This window comes from Marmota marmota, unplaced genomic scaffold (genome assembly GCF_001458135.2).
Source record: "Marmota marmota marmota unplaced genomic scaffold, marMar, whole genome shotgun sequence".
Classification (NCBI taxonomy): Eukaryota; Metazoa; Chordata; class Mammalia; order Rodentia; family Sciuridae; genus Marmota; species Marmota marmota.
This window is the reverse complement of record NW_026000153.1, coordinates 13,572,108-13,589,804: the sequence shown is the minus strand read 5'-3', so window position 1 is coordinate 13,589,804 and position 17,697 is coordinate 13,572,108. Positions and strand designations below refer to the sequence as shown.

Sequence of the window (17,697 nt, the reverse complement as noted above, 5' to 3'; positions counted from 1 at the left end):
ACTCTACGAGAATGAACAAAATGCTAATTTATGAATTAATGAAAAACCAAAACACACACACGAAAAAAAAAAAAAAAAAGAAAAGAAAAGTTCCAAAAAGAGTAAGTTGGACTATATTAAAAACACAAACTTTCCTGTGAAAGACACTGTAGGATTCCAATGATATGACATTTTGGAAGATAAAAACTGCCAAGACAGCAAAAAGTCACAGAATCAAAAACGCAGAACATATTTGTAAACCACATATATGATCAAGAACTAGTATTCAAAATATAAAAATAAAGTTACCACTCAGTAACAAAACAAACATCACAATTAGGATATGGACAAAAGGTCCTGTGAAATAAATAGGGCAATTATCATGTCCATCACATTCATCATTTCTTTGTGGTCAAACACTCAATGTCCTCTTTTCTAGGTATTTCATAATCCCAGCAGCTCGGGAGGCTGAGGCAGGATCACAAGTTCAAAGCCAGCCTCAGCAACTTAGCAAGACACTAAGCAACTCAGTGAGACCCTGTCTCTAAATATAACACAAAAAAGGGCTGAGGATGTGGCTCAGCTTGGTGGATAAGTGTTCCTTCATTCAAGCCCTGATACCAAACAACAAACAAACAAACAAACAAACAAAAACAAGATCTTTATCTTCTTTGGCGAAGATACAGATATGACCAGTAAGCATATGAAAAGATGCTTGGCCTCATATGTCAAGATGCTCCCTCATATTAGGGAATTGTAAATAAAAACAACAATAAGATATTATTATGTTCCTAATAATATAGATAAACTCCAAAAACTGACAATATCAAATGCTGACAAAGATGCAGAACAATAGGAACTTTTGCTCATTGATGAGGGGGAAGGAAATGGAACAATTACTGCAAAACACATTTTGGCAGTTTCTTACAAAGCTAAACATAGTTTTATACATGATGCAATAATCATGCTCCTAGCTATTTACCCAATGAAGTTGAAAGCTTGTTCTACACAAAAACCCACACATGAATGTCTAAGGCACTTTTGTTCACGATCATCAAAAAGTGGAAGCAGGCAAGTTGTCCCTTAATAAGTAATTTGATAAACACACTTTGTTACAGCCATACAGAGGAATGTTAGATACAAAACACACACACACACACACTAAATAAATAAATAAATAAATAAATAAATAAATAAATAAATAAATAAAAAATGAGCTATCATGCTGTCAAAAAGACCTGAAGGAACCCTAACTGCACATTGCTAAGTGAAAGAAATCAATCGGAAGAGCCTACATACTGTATGATTCCAAAGGTATTCACATTCTGGAAAGTACAAACTGTTGAGATAGAAAATAGATCAGTGATTGCCAGGGGTTGAGAGGGAAAAGGGATCAGTAGGTGAACATAGGAGTTCTAAGGCAGTAATTTCTTCTATATGATTCTGTAGTGGGGACACATGACCTTGTGTCACCTTAAAATGTACACAGCAAAAAGGGAACCTTAATGTAATCTTTGAAACTTAAGTTAATAAATTGTAACCACATGGGTTGATTAAATGTAACAATGTATAATAAGAATATAAGTTGTTAACAGGAGACATTGGGGGTGGGCACAATTATGGGAACTGCATTATGTTAACTTTTCTACAAATCTAAAACTGTTCCAAAAAATAATGTCTACTAAAAATAATATGGACATAATTTTAAAAAAAATTAAAAAGGGCAGAAAGGCAAAAATGAAAACAAAACCAAGCCTTCAAAACAAAGACAACTCCAGGCCCAGATAATTTTACTGGTATATTTTAAAAAACATTTAAAGAAGATAAAAATGCTGATGCCACACTATTTCTTCCAGTAAGTGAAGAGGCGTGACTACTTCTTAGCTCATTTTATGAGGCCTGCATTACTCTGACACCAAAACCAGATAAAGGCATTAAAGAGAACCACATATCTATCTTATGAATAGTGACACTAAAGCCCTCAGTTAGCGATATGATTAGCATATGTAAAACTGACTCTACCCAACAACCAAGTGGCATTTATCTGGAGAATGTAAGGCTGTTCAACACTCAAAAATTAATGCGTTAAACCTAAGAAAAAGCACACAATTACATCAATAAACAGAAAAAAAAATACTTGAGCAAATACAACATCCATTCAAGATTAAAAAAAAAAAATATCCCCAAAGGAGGAAAAGGTTGAAATTTTCATAGTCTGATGAGGGCAGTTGATGCATAATGTAAGAGCTGACTCCTTAAGGACCAGGTGGCTCCTATCCAGCAGCACACAGGAAGTTCGGCTGGTCCAGTGAGGCAAGCAGAGGGACTAAAAGCCCTACAGAACAGCAAGGGGATAAGTATATGGCATTGCCACTGACACAGCTGTCCACAGCAATGGTTCTCCATCAGAGAGGATCTGTCCCCCGAGGAGCATTCGACATTGTCTGGAGACATTTTGTTGTCATACCTGGGGCTTTGAGGACTGTTCCTGGCATCTGGTATCAGGAGGCTAAGGATGCCAGGGAGCACTTCACAGTACCCATGTCTCAGTTCCCACCCCACCAGAAATACCTGAAAATGTAAGTGGACCTGAGGGGAAGAAATCCCATTCTATATAAAGACCACATCATCAAAGCTCCTAGAACTGAATTTAGCAAGTCAGGGAATAAAAGATCAATATCAATTGTGTTTCTGTACACTAGTTACATACTTTGTATACCACCAGAGATATGAAAAATTGTGCTCTACATGTGTAATATAAATTGTAATGCATTCTGCTGTCATATATAACAAATTAGAATAAAAAAGAAAAAAGTTACAAATGAATTTTTAATTTATACTTCCTCTTCTTATCCTGTGGTATTTACTCTGCTATGGGATTGTAAAATGTGGTTAAAAATAACTTGTACTTAAAATGCTGGGAACTTTATTTATGCATTTGCATTTTAATCTTCTGAATTTTACAAATAAAGAAAAAGACTTGGTGAAATATTTTCTTCAAGTCATGCTGTTCAAACTTTGGTGTGTGTGTGTGTGTGTGTGTGTGTGGTGTGTGCATGTGAGCGCGCACTAGGGATGGAATCCTAAGCAGCTTCCCACGTGCTTGGCGAGCATTCTCCCACTAAGCTACATTCCCAGCCCTCCAGTCACACTTAATTAGGGTTGACCCAAACTGAATTGAGGCATTTCAAACATGAAAGCTTCTTATCTCACCTATATAATAATTACTGCAATGGTAACATCAACCGACAAGTCATAGTTCAAAAAAATTGTTCATAAACTCTTTTAAAAATGTTTTATTCATTATCACTAAGAAATTAGCAAGTTAATATTCATCCCTCTAAAAAGTACTTAAACAGTTTATGCTTTATTTCCTACCTTTCCTTTCATGAACAAGATCTGGTCGCAGCAGTGCCATTGTCTTTCCTTCCTTCTTGCTTTTCATTAATTTAAAATCAGGAAAGAAAACATCAAGGAGCCTCGCAACATTAGTTGCATCATCTTCAATATCACAATACTGAGATATGTGTTGTTGATCCAAAAGTTCTTGTAAACTGTTGAAATACAAAACATTATTTAAGATTATTATAAACTAAATGAACGAAGGTGGTAGAATGTAGAAAGGTCTGTAACCCCACCCTAAAAGTAGAACTCTTTGGGTATTATACAAACCCAGATTCCCAGCTGAGATCAACATCAACCCAGCCCTAAATGTGCAAGGATTTAATCACTCGAAAATACCTACTCCAAATAAAAGTCCAAAGTTCCATTTAGAGCTCGAACCCAGCACCCAGAACTTCCCAAATAGATCCGTGCACCACTTCCAACCAGGAAGAGCAGTGATCTGAGATGTCTAGCCAAAATCCCAATAGGAGGTTGCAGTTCCATCCCCCTGCCCTGGAGAACAGAGAAGCTGAGAGCCATCTCAACCAGCTATACTTCCAAACTTCTCCAGCAAGAGGAGAGACAAGATCAAAAAAGGAGGTTGGGTTTAACATCATCCAGTATTGGCTCTCACAAAGAGGCACACAGCCCAAGAAATAAAGGACTGGAAGACAGACAGTCTGGAATAGGATGTAGATACTCAACTTCAGCTACTTTAGCGGAAAAGTTTACACATTTTTAATTAAGAATTTTTCTTTAATCTTTTCCTTTTATTATTAATTATCATTATTAATATTTTGATTGTTCTGACTGTATTTGCTGATAGATTCAAGTATATACAATATACATGTGTATACTTTTTTCTTTTCCCGTTTTCTATTTTATCATTTCTTTTCCTTTTATTAACCTTTTGCTATTTCATTGTATTTGGTGTTTTGTTTTGAGGTAATTTGGGTTGAAATGGGGGGGGGGCAATGACGTTCTTCTGCTCTTCTCGTTTCTTTGCTTTATTATGCCTCTTCTCCTCACCTCTCCCTCTAATAGCAATATAACTTTTCTCTCTACTATTTCTCACTTCTTCCCTTTTTAGGGCCTCAGGCACTCCCTTGCTTCCACTTCCTTTCCTCCCACCCTTTGAATATTTCAACCTTCTAGTTGACTTCATTTCCCAACTTCTTTACTCCTAGTGAACTATATTTTTAACATTGTTATGGTTTGGGTGTCAAGTATTCCCTAAACTAATGTGTGAGACGATGTAGGAATGTTCAGAGGTGAAATGATTGGGTTGTAAGAGCCTTACCCCAATCAGTGATTTGATCTCCATATGGGAATAACTGAGTAGTAACCAAAGGCAGGTAGGGTTGTGGCTGGAGGAGGTGGGTCACTGGAAGCATGCCTTTGGGATATGCATTTGGTGAGCTGAGCTTAGACTCTCTGCTTCCTAATCATCATGTGAGCTGCTCCCCTCTGCCACACTCTTCCACCATGAATGATGTTCTGCCTCACCATAAGCCCCAAGGAATGGAGCCAGCCGTCTATGGACTGGGAACTTTGAAACCATGAGCCCCAAAATAAACTAAAATTTTCTTGTCAGGTCTTTTAGTCACAGCAGCAAAAAAGATGACTAAAGCAAACATCCTTTAAATCCATATGATTTATCCCTTTGGAGAATGGAATAACATCTTCAGAGGAAGCCACATGTTTTTTTCCTATCATAGCAGCTTCCCAAGAGTGAATAATAACAGAACCAGCAAACTGAATCCACAAAGTGGAGAAGAGCAAAGAACTCTTTCACTGGAAACCTGTGATCTAAGTTCTGGGATGAGGAGCCTGTCTCCTGGTTGACCCTTGGGAGATGCAGGTTGTATAAGCAAAAATAACTAAAATGGTTTCAGCACCATTATGGAAGCATAGATATTGGGGTTGGAAGCAAACCTCACATGAATCAGCAAGCTTTCCTTTATTCCACAGTGGGAGTCAATCAGTCAAGCTCTGGAGAGGTACACTTTCTAGATAGAAAATGACAGTCAGTTATAGAGGGGCTCTGAATTTTATAGGTTACAATGAGAGTGAATTAATCATTGTAGACTGAAGCAGAATATGTTGGTTTGGATAGTCAGGGAAAAAAAAAAACTGTAAAAAGTCCAAAACGTATTGTTACTGGAAAGGGATGAAAGCTCAGAACTGTTTATCTTCTTCCTCTGGGACCCACTTTTACCCAGAGCTTCACTATTTGCTTTTCTCCTTCCAGAACTCATCGGCCATGAGAAAGGGCATTTCGGTATCCCCCTCCTCCCTTCAGGACCCATTGTGGTTGGGAAAGGATGAATGTTTGCTTTTGGTAGAGATGCTCAGGAAGGGATGAAAGTTTGCTTCCTTCACCTCCCACCTCCCACCCTAGTGGGGGGCATTGTTACTGGGAAAGGATTTACTGGGATTGACTTCTTTCTCCCTCTTCTTCCAGGACAGTTTTGTGGGGGGTGTCATTTCCCTGTCCTGAGGTTGTTATTTTCCATATCCTTCAGGTTGGGGGATAAGAACTGAGAACAATTAAAAGTAGACCAACTTTGGTGAGCCCTGAGTCATCTCTTACAAGTCTAAAAAGCACTGGAGGCTAGGCTGATACATTCCAGTCCATTCCAGTCTCCTCTCCTCAGAACTTGCTTTGTGACTCCCAGAAACAGGAGGGCATCAGGGCCCTCCAGCCAAGAAGGGAGTGAAACCCTTCAGTGAAACTCTGCTTACACTTCTCCAACAATTTCGACTGCTTAAGATCAGATCTACGAATAAACAGATGGCATAGTAATTGACACCCCCAAAATAAAACACATCATTTTAAAAACCTGACCAAGAAACGTGCATACACACATACATAAATCAACTCCCAGAAAATGGTGGGGGGCGGGGGCAGGAAATTAGTCCGCACTGCTCCACAGCCCAGAATGGAAGCAGTGGGAAATGAGTGACCAAAGAACCAAATACAGTTTAAAAATAATTTTTCCTTTCCATATTATCGAATTGCCTAACCAGTTCAAGAAAATCACTCCAATTTACCTCAGATTAGTGGACTGCTGAAGAACATTGTTAATGAGCTTTTGAAAAAAATATATTTATTAGTATAAGGCATTGTTCTGAAGTGGCTGTAATTACTGGGATTAATCTCTTCTCAATGTGGTGTTAGAAACCAGACATAGTAGCAAGCTCAAATCGAGTGAAACGGTTGACAGGAAAAGGGAAGAACTGTGGAATGAAAATGCCCAAATAATGCTACGTGCATATATGAGTATACCACAGTGAACCCGTCTTTATATTTATCTATAAAGCACCAATTTAAAAATAAATAAATAGAAGGAAAACCAGTAGAATAAAGGAAGTAGAGAAGGAGAGGGGAAAAGGAAGTACTAGGGACTGACGTGGAGCAAATTATATTCCATGATTATGTCAAAATGAGCCCCACTATTATTTATAACTATAATGCACTAATAAAACCATTTAAAACTATTGTTTAGAAATTACTTTTAAACTTAAAAAGTTAGAGTTCAAAAACCTTGCCAAAACTAAATGAAATTAAATAAAACAAAAATTGAATTTCATGTCAAAATAAGTTGTCTTTCCCTATTATATCCAAAAATATGGTATTTGTTCAACTTTTGATTGAATTACTCCAAAAACCAGTTATAAAAACATCGTCTGTCTTTGACTTTATGAGATGATAAGCATGGCTCAAGATAAAATGTTAAGAAAAAAATTATATAAAAAACATTTAAAAATTCTTTTTTGAAGAGCTTTCCAGATAGTTTCTACTTTTCCTTTTAAGTTTGTCTTTGAAACAGGGGTTTTTAAAAAATATTTATTCTTAAGTTTTAGGTGGACCTAATATCTTTATTTTACATTTATATGGTGCTGAGGATCGAACCCAGTGCCTCCTGCATGCTAGGCGAGCACTCTACCACTGAACCACAACCCTAGCCCCAAAACAAAGGTTATTTAGAAACAAGATTTATACTTTCAAATAGACATTTTTGGTCATTTTTCCATTGTTTATTTCCAATTTCAATAGGTTATGATCAGCTAGAATGTATGGTAGAAATTAAAAATAATTTTTTTTCTTAAAATTTTCTTTGTGAACAGAGAAAATTTATTTGAGGTAGGTAAGGTTATTCTATTTCACATTCCATATACTAAAGATCCTCTATTGTATATCGCTTGTAGAGTGTGTGTTATTTGTTCTCTGTCATTACCTGTTTCTATCTACTAGCAGGTGTTTTTATCAAGTTCTCCTTACTTTTCTGCTACTTTTTTTCTTATATACTTAGTAGTTATGTTGGCTGAGCTAAATTGTTTTGATTACTATATCTTCACCAATTTTGTCTTCTCCATCATGTTATTTTTTTTAAACAAGTTGAAGCACTTTTAAGGATCAACTTTAAAATTATTCCTGGCTATTTTATTACATCCTTTTATGTTCATTTTCCTTTACGTTCCTTCTAAATAGAACATAGATAGATGAGTGAGGTTGTTTACATTTTTAATTTTGAAAAAATTCAAATTGACCAAAAAGTATAGAACAATGAACTTGCATTTATACTCAGTGTCTTATTCACCAACTGTTAACCTTTGCCACATCTGTTGTCTCTTTCCTTTCCCCATCCCAGCCAGCTGTGTGTGTCTGCAGTCCAGGGACTGGTTGTGACTGTGAGGTTTGCAGAGCCTTTGAGAGCAAGCTGCAGGTTCTCTAACCAAATACTTCAGGGAATTTATCACTGATATAAATCCATTATCTCACAAGCAGAACATATTCAAGTTTCATTAATTCCCCAATTTACTGCCTTAATGATAATAATTGTTTTTCTACTCCAGAATCATGCATTGTATGTAGCTATCCTATCTCCTTCTTCTCCTTTAATCTTGAACAATGCCTCAGCCTTTTTTGTTTCATGATATTGACATTTTGAAGAGTCCAGGCCTGTCCTTCCTTTTGTATGGCTTCAAACTATAGGATGACCCAGTAGTTTGCAATTATATTCAGGTTATGAGTATCTAGCAGGGGTGCATCCCAAGTGATCCTGTGACCTTCCTTGGGCATCACAATAGGTATTACATGATGTTAGTTTTTACCATCATTGGTGATATTTGCATGGTTAATATGGTCCCACCAACCCCTGAAGCTACAATTTCCTCTTTTAATTAATAAGTAATCTATGAGGATAATATATGAAACTATGCATTTAGGTTTTTACAATTGCTTAATACCCACTGATGATTCTTATCTGTATCATTATCAGGGTAGTTTATAATTTATCTCTTATCTATTTACCTTAGCCTGGTTATCTCTGTACTAAATGGAAGAATTAACCTTTTCATATTTAGTATAATAGCTTTAGTCTGGACTTCACTCCTTCCATATTACTTTATATGCACTGTTTATTTTGAATATTAGTTTGTTTTTCTTTCCCTTATTTTGCTGGTCTGATCAAGTTGCTACTCATTCTGCTATTCAAGTCTTTCCCTTGTTAACATGGAAGTTGTGTAGTTATCCAAAGCACTAATGCCAGCCATCTTTTTCCTGTTCCCAACATCAGATACATACATTCTGAATATGTCTTGCCTCTGGCACACCATTTCCCACCTTTCACACTCCATTCATGCCCCTTTCTGCAACATGCCCTTACAACATGCTCAGCTGCCTTCTTTATCTCCTCCTTCCTCTGCCCTCTGAGACCTTTGAACCATCTGGCCACACACACCCAGCAACTTTCCAGGTTTTGTTGAGATAATTTAGAATCTGTCAGCACACATCTACCTCAAGAGTCCTTTATTAGCGCTTATATAATTGAGAATTATGCATTGCGTGTATTCAGTGTGTGTGCATATAGATTCCAGGGTTTACTAACAACTGCTTCTTTTTCCCTATAGTTTTTGTTTGACTAAGTCTCCAAATATCTTCCATGAGAGCAGTATGTAACTTTGCTGTACAGGCAACTTGTTGAATGAAGAGGTTGTAGTCTTTTTCTTAGTATTCTGATGACAAGTTCCATGTCAGTCAGTTATTTCTCCCTTATAAGTAGCTTCTTCTCAGTTGCTGCCAATTGTGGAATTGGTGGAAGGAAGCCTCTGAAAGTCCAAGGGAAAATGCAAGCCAATAATAAAACAGGCTAAAAGCCAGGCTTCTTTTATCACACCATGCACCTTAATTCTAACCATGTTAGTAATAAAATACTCCTAACAAAAGAAAAATCTTTTATCTGTATCCTCAATAATTCCTATAGTTTGTGCTGAATTTTAATAATATATATTTACCCTTCAAGTTTGCACTTTTTTATGACTATCTTTTAATTAAAAACATGTCCTCTAATGGGGCCAGGAGTTATAACTCAATAGTTATCTCATGCATGAGGCCCTGGATTAGAAGGCAGCACTGAAAAAAATAAAATCTTGTACATTGTATTTCACGTGGAAATATCAACCTCAGTAACAAACCTGTGGGCCGTATTTCCATTTCTGGAATTATTCCAAAGTGGGACTTTTACATATCTCTTTCTATTAAATATGACTACAAAGTTCAATATTAATAAAATCATTAACACATCTTCAAAAACTGATGTGATGCTTTTTAAAAACAAAAACTCATTCCTGTGGTAGATATAATTTTTTATTTTAAAAACATCATTAAATAAATCTAAGCAACATTAATCCATCACTTTTTTTCACTTTAGACACTGTAATATTGATTTTTATTTTTTATTTATATGCTCATCTATACATATTCCATAAAAAGACCTTTTAATGTCTATCTTTATTTTCTAGCATTGCTGATGACTTATTCAATAATTAGTAGTTAAAAATATTTTTGTCATACATAGGAGGGGAATGTGAAGAAAATGACCTGCTCCCGATTTTAAACATAAAATATACTACCGGGTGCTTTATTCTGTCTCAAAATAGTGTGCACAGTTTCTTCCCACGATATTCCTGTATTTGTGTTTATTCATTGCAGGGTATGTTTTTTTTCTATTATTTGTTGAATTACAGCGTGTCCATCTGTTCTTTCTTCTCTGCATAAAATTTCTCTTATTAGCATATTGGTTCCTCAGGATATTCTCCACATTGCTTATTTCTGCTCTCATGTTTTCAGTTTAGTATTTCTTCTTTCTCTTTGTACTTTGAGCTATTTCTTGTATCTGATTCTCATGTCATGAATTCAAGTCTCAGATAACTATCACACCTTCTGATTCTCCACTGAATTTATAGTTCAACTCAGGATTTTTTATCATTCAAATGTGAAGTCTTTTTTAGATCTCAAGCACTATTATTATTATTCTATATTTTTAAATGACTTTTCTGCCGCTAGTAGGTCCTTTCCCTGAGTTTCAGGTATGAGTTGTATGTAGCTCTTCCTTTCTCCGGCTGCTGGGCTTCCGTAGGTTGCTGTCATTTCTCTTGATTGGATCACTGCAACATAGGTCTGGTTTGTGGTGTGTTAGAGTGGTGGAGGATTTACAGCAAAGGAGTCTCTAGGCCACAAGCCTGTGCTATAGAAGCCAGAAGGCTGTCATGCTCCTGTAAGAACAATTAGAGAAGAGAGTCCCCTTGGATTTCAAGGGCAGGGAATTCAATAATTCTAACAGCTCCATCATGTGTCCTTTCGGGGCTCAGGAAGAGCCTGTGAAGTCCAATATCACCCTTCCTTGAGTCTGTTTATTTTTCTCAAGGCCTGATGCTGTCTCCAGGTTCCTGCTTCCTGAGTCTTAGTTCAGGCATTGCCCAAGCCCTCACTGGAGACCACCACACCATCCTCACTTTCTCTCTAATTGAGAGCCTAAGCAGAATTCCAGGCCTCACCAGCAGCCAGCTGCTCATTAGTGCAATTCCATTTGATTCCAAAGACTGAAGAAAGTTGTGGCAACAGGAGTGGAGAGTCAGGGTACAGAGTGTGGAAAACCCTCATCCCAGAAACATGTTAGAGATTGCTTTAGGAAAGGTGTCTATTACCTTAATTAAAATGAGAATTTCACTAAAGAAAAAAAATCAAGCTCTCTATAGCTATAACATGTATAAGAACAAATAGAGAACTCACCAAGAATAGAAGAGACACCTTCTATGGACAGAGAAATATAATTGAGTTGGTTCCTGACAAAGGATGATTCAACTTATGGTTTTTTTCTGACTTTATGAAAGAAACTGATGTACATTTCATAGAAACAACATTTTTCATTTTGAATTGTGATCTTTTCCCAGCCAGCAATATGCAGTAGGATCGCTCTTGAAGCTGAGCAGCAGCAGTGAGCTCTAAGATCACCAGGAAATACTGATCCTCTACAGTGGGCTGCATGGCTTATCCTGTGACTATGAGTAGCTTAGGTGTGTTAAATGCATTTCTACTTATGATACTTTCAACTTATGATGAGTTTATTGGGATACAACTGGACAGTACATCAAAGAACATCTACATATTATCGTAGATAGGAAATGTCACCTACACTCGATTTAAAGATTTAAAGATGAAAGGGACCTCAGGGGTCATCTAATTATTCTCCATTTTTTACCTCCAGGACATAACATATAGTAGGAAGTTAATAAATATCAGATAAATGAATGGATGCGTGAAAACTCTGCCAGTAACTACTTGTGTGACTCCGGGAAGTGTGACTAACAGAACCACATCTTCCTCATCTATAGGAAGACATGTACATAGGTAGTGTAAATCATGTGTAAAAAGCCCTCCAGGGGGAATCTGAAATGTGGGTGCCCATTCTGTGTGCTTCCCATTCTCCCTCCCTCCCCTTTCAGCCAGCCATTATAGCAGGCACTACATCATTGGCATGGAGGATGTTTTCCCATAACATATGGTGTCACAAACTGTGTTTGTCTATGCAGGAATAACCAACCTGGCATAGCCCTTGGCCTCTGCTGCCCTGGCTGTCCTGGACATAGCTCATGTTCATGGAGTGGATCATCAATCATTCCCAGTCTGATTGTGCTGCTTTTAACTTCCCTTCTGCCTCCCCCTGCATCCCCATTATTCAAAGAGGAGCATGAGGAGGCTCTTAGATGGGGAAGAAAACAGTAAAAAGTAAAAGTGAACAAATGTGCAAATTACTTATGAGAGGTATTTGTCCTTAATCTGTTAGGTTCTGGGTCTACTTAAAAGATGTCAGATGGGAGCTTGGCAAAGCGGCCACACCTGTAATTCCTTTGACTCAGGAGGACTGAGGCAGGGGGATAGCAAGTTGGAGGCCTCCTCAGCAACTTATCAAGAGTCTGTCTCACCATAAAAAATAAAAAGGGCTGGTGATGTAGTTCAGTGGTAAAGTGCTCCTGGGTTCAAGTATTTAAAAAAAAATGGTATAAGAAGGAAGTGACATCACCTATTAGGCCCTTCCTCCAGAACAAGCTGTGGAAACCAGAATAAGTACGAGACAAGCATGCTCCACACCATCCCATGCTCCCTACTTGTGGCTATTGCTCAAGGTACCACAGGCCAAAGGCAAATAGGATCCCTAAGTTTAGTAAGAAAATACTGCAGACTTTTCTGAAGCAAGATTATACAAACCTCATTCCACTCTCATCCTGCCAATTAAAATGCTGACTTTGTGCTATTATGTGGGGGTTGAACAATTGGAGACAATTGTTTCTCCAAGTTTGATGTAATGGAAACTTATTACAGGGGAAGAGTACCAATGAAATGTGGACTTGTACCAAGTGCATGGAGCGTTTTTCAAGATGCTAGTTTGTGAATGGCTCAAAAATTCTGGTATAAAATCCAGTATATTTTCAAGCCTATTACTCCCAACCAAAATCTTCCCTTATTTACCCTGAAAAAAAAAAAAACAGAAAATAACCACTACCATTTACAAAGTCCTTTGTCAGCTGTTGATTTATCTTATCAGCCCCTCTATCCTGCTAAAAACTTAGAAGTAATGATATTAGAAATTTCCCCTATCTAAAAAGTATAACACTGATGGGAACCAGCAGATGTAGCTACTCAAGAAAAGCTACCACAGATCATTATTAAGACAACAAGGAAAGTTCTGGAGATTCTTGAGCAGAAAATGCAATTAAGTGGGCTGCTGAGCAGCAGGGAGACACACCCCATGAAGCTTCAAGAATCAGATACTCTATATACGTTCCTGTTCACCCCACTTTCTTTTAGGCATAGCTTTCACAACTGTTAAATGCTAGATTCTCTGAGTCTTCACAAGAGCAAAAGGTACACACACAGCATATAAAACCAGTATTCTGAAAACCTTTCATATTCACTTTCAAAAATTTTTAAATTCACTGACAAAAATGTACAACCATTTTGTTGTCAGCAATTTATAACCAGCCTTAAATAAAACAGCATGCCTGATGTCTTCAGGGATCAGGGAAGGTGGAAGGGGAATGTGGAGAGATGGAGAGAATACAGGGTTGGGAGGGATTATACATGATGTCAGGCTGGCCATGATGTCAGGCTGGCCACGATGTCAGGCTGATGTTTCCCAGGTTTAGAAAAACAAGCTGGAATAATTCTTCCTTTTCTAATGTTCTTGGCGTAAACATTAAACATTTTAGGCTGACTGGAAGAAAGCCTGTGGCTTCAAAATAAAAACATTTGCCCTTAAGTTTTGAGATTTTGGACATTACACTTTTATTATTTAATGACAAAAATAAATGATAATTTAATTGTCTTTGCTACCTGTCCTGCTTCTTCATTGTGACCAATGTGTCCAATGTGTCATTAACTTCAGCCTTGGGTAGCTTCTTCATTGTGGCCAATGTGTCATTAACTTCAGCCTCGGGTAGATCTTCAGGTGGTTCGTTAGATTCTATATCCAGCTGAGCTTCTTCTAGGGAATCTGGTTTTTCATTTCCTGGAGATACAACTAGCACATAGCTTAATCCAGTTGTCATTAAAGATACAAAATCTTCAAAGTCAGGCTACAAAATAAAATGATAAAAATAAAATAATTCAGCCTCCTGAAATAGGTAAAGTAAAATGGCAGCCATGGAGACCAATGGAATCTTCTCCTTCATGATCACTGAGCGTGGGAATTAAACCTCCTGTTTGCAATGACTTTTTTTTTTCCAACCCAGGAAATTAAGCCCAGAGGTACTTTCCACTAAGCTATATTTTGTTTTGAGATAGGGTCTCATTAAATTTCCCAGGTTGATCTCAAACTTTCCATTCTCCTGCCTCAGCCTCCCGAGTTCTTGGGATTAAAAATGTAAAGACATTTTTGAAGGATAAAAATCCACAGCTAGCAGGAATTGACTATAAAGGCAGTCTAACAATTATTTTCAAACTTTAGGATGTTTCTAAGTCATGTGCAGGGATTATTAAAGCACAGCATTCTGGAACTCAATCCCAGTGGTTTTGATTCAGTAGCCTGCTGGTGAAATTCATGAATTGAATTTACTCAATAGTTCACAGTTGCTACTGATACAGCTGCTTCAACCCTTTCATTTTATAAATCTTTATACATGTGTAACCAGGAGGGGTGGTTCTTCAAATTGCAGCCAGTTCTGCAAGTTGCTATCAGATGGAACTTTCTGTGATGAGGAACATGTTCTTCTGCACTCTCCAACAGAGTAGCTGCATGTGGCTACTGAGCACTTGACATGTGATTAGTGCAACTGAGTCTCTGAATTTTTAACATTATTTACTTTTAATGAATTTAAATTCAAATGACCACAGTTGTCTAGCACCCACCATATTGGACAGTGGGTTTCTAGAAGATAGGTCTCCTGACTTTTAAGCCAGTGCACTTTCCAATATTTTCCAGCACTGTTTTCATCATATTTGTCTAGGCAAAAGATAATCTAAATGAACACAACCTGCAAGAAATAACTTTAGGTAAAGAATGGTTTAAAACCATTCCTGTGGAGCTGAAGTTGAGGAGATTCTTCACTGGAGGTACACGTCCAAAGGACATAATAAAAAAGAGATATTCATTCCAAGGAAACAACCAGACCATTTTGCTTTCCTGGAGTATAACTATATCTATCTTTGAAGAGATTTCCCCAAAGCCACTGTCTTTGGCCTGACCAAGATATGGACACTATCAAGGACACCTGCAGCTTAGTTGACTAGACCTACCCATTTGCTTTTCTATAATGAAGTTCATAGGAATCACTGTATTTGAATGTATTTAAATACACAGTGGCTTTTTAAAAAAATTTCTTACCTCGTCTTCTATTTGACCGTAGAAGTCCCTCACTTGTCCTTCAGTGAGCATCAGTGCTTCCTCTACTTCTATGACATATCCCTCCTTGATAATCTTCAATGAAATAGAGCAGAACAAGGCATGATGCAGATTATAGGTAAATCAAGTTAAGGACATTTACTTCCTGGGTTTGAAGCACCCAGATTTTAATGCATTTCATGTAAAGACCTTAGCAACATCCATAGGGCTCTAGGTTTGAAGTGGCTCTGAAATATATGAGAAGGTTCTTTTTTGCCTCCTAGATATCTAAGTTTTCAAAGCCTGAACCAGGACTGCAAAATATTTCCATTAAAATGAAACTGGCTCAAAGGATCATGAGTTCAAAGCCAGCCTCATCAATTTAGTGAGGTTCTAAGCAATTTAGCAAGACTATGTCTCTTAATAAATTTAAAAAAGGGGAAGGATGCTGGGGATGTTGCTCAGTGATTAAGTATCCCTGAGTTCAATCTCTAGTATGAAAATGGGGGAGGGGAGGGAGAGAACTGCCTCAAAATGCAAAAAAAAAAAAAAAGACTTAATTTCAAGTGACAACATTACAGCTTTCTGGATCACTCATAAAAACATACTTACAAGCACTTCTTGAGCATATTCAAAGTTGTTTGAACTTTATATCTTAATTTTTGAAGGTCATAACTCCTAATCTGTTTTTAGACAACATACTCTTTGGCAACAAAAATATCTATGATATTAGGAATTAAGAATTACCATGTTTTACTTGTTTGAGTAAAAATTTTATTTGATGACAAAATTTGGTTTTCATGTCATTCACATGTGATAAAATGTAACAAAGAAAAGCTTTGAGGCAAATATGACAAGCCCAATGAGTCCCACGTGATCAAATAAAATTGCATTAATTGTTACCAATAATGTCACCTCAATTTTATTTGGGAACATCCAGGACCAGGTGCATCCTGCTTCAGTTACGGACATAAAAATTCTACTGGTTCCATTATCTTCGTTGACACTGTAGAATGTTACTTACATCTTAGTGACCCCCTCTTCGTTGATCCCCATTTAAAAACTGAAATAATGTTTTGTCAAGTCACATAGTAACTGACAACAGAAAATTGAATCCAAGCAACATTTAGGCTTGATAAAATGTCCCTTACTATAGTTTTAAACTGTTGCATGTTCATTTGCTTTTATTCAAAGTATTCCTTACATTTTTTTTTTTCTGTCCTGTTACATAGCTTTCACTGTACTGAAGAGAGGAGGGGTTTTTTAGCAGACATTTATTACATCTCTGAAATATGTTCATCATGCCAGAAACAAAAAATTCAGACATAATAATGACTAATAAGACTGCCTTAACTGAAAGAACCAGGCAGTTTCGGAAATCTTCACAATGGTAGCTATTAAAACATAAGGAACAGTAAACCATTGATGTGAGATACTATTTTTGAAACACTTGATGAAGAACAGCTAATGTATAAAGGAATAGGGTAGTTAGGTGCCACTCCAGTCCCCCACATACATACCAAAATCTGGAGAAAAAGTGCTCACCTTAGAGAGTGCTATTAATTAAATTGATATAAAAATGGAACAAATAGTAAATGTCCTGTCACCTGCATGATAGGAAGTTCATCAAGAAATGTCCAATCCCACCTTACATAACTCCCCATGTGACCTCTTCTATTGCACATGCAAACTTTCCTTCAAATTGCAATATAATTTTGTTGCCCTTATTCAGGGCTCAGGAAACCACAGGCTGCTGTCAAAATATAGCCCATTGGCCGCCGCCCGCGCTTGCAAGGTAAACAGACCTGTGACAGACTGGCGGGTCAGGCCCAGTGGCCTGCCAGTGTGGTACACACGTCACCCCAACTGGAGTAGGGGCAGAGCAGATCCTTCTCCCACGCCCAGATCAGGCCCTGCCGGTGTGGTGGCCACGTGACCCCAATTGGAGTGGGGGCGGAGCGGAACTGCCACCCGTGCCCGCAGGGTGAGCAGACCTGTGACCAACCTGCAGATCAGGCCCACGGGTCCGCAGGTGTGGTAGGAGGGGCAGGGCAGATCCGCCGCCCGCGCCTCCAAGATAGGCAGACCTGCGACAGACCGGCGGAGTACACACACCACCCTAATTGGAGTAGGGGCAGAGCAGAGTCGCCGCCCGTGCCAGGAACAGGCC

General features: G+C 37.8%; 1 protein-coding gene across 1 annotated transcript in view; it reads right to left on the bottom strand.

Moving 5' to 3' along the window:
• Nme8 (NME/NM23 family member 8) overlaps nucleotides 1-17,697 on the bottom strand; it is a 70,790-nt gene that overhangs the window by 37,734 nt on the left and 15,359 nt on the right. Inside the window, exons 8-10 of the mRNA XM_015490087.1 lie at nucleotides 15,531-15,623; nucleotides 14,042-14,283; nucleotides 3,358-3,533 (exon numbers count right to left, since the gene is read on the bottom strand). Of these exons, the coding sequence (XP_015345573.1) occupies nucleotides 3,358-3,533; nucleotides 14,042-14,283; nucleotides 15,531-15,623 (511 nt within the window). The remainder of the gene's footprint in view (nucleotides 1-3,357; nucleotides 3,534-14,041; nucleotides 14,284-15,530; nucleotides 15,624-17,697) is intronic.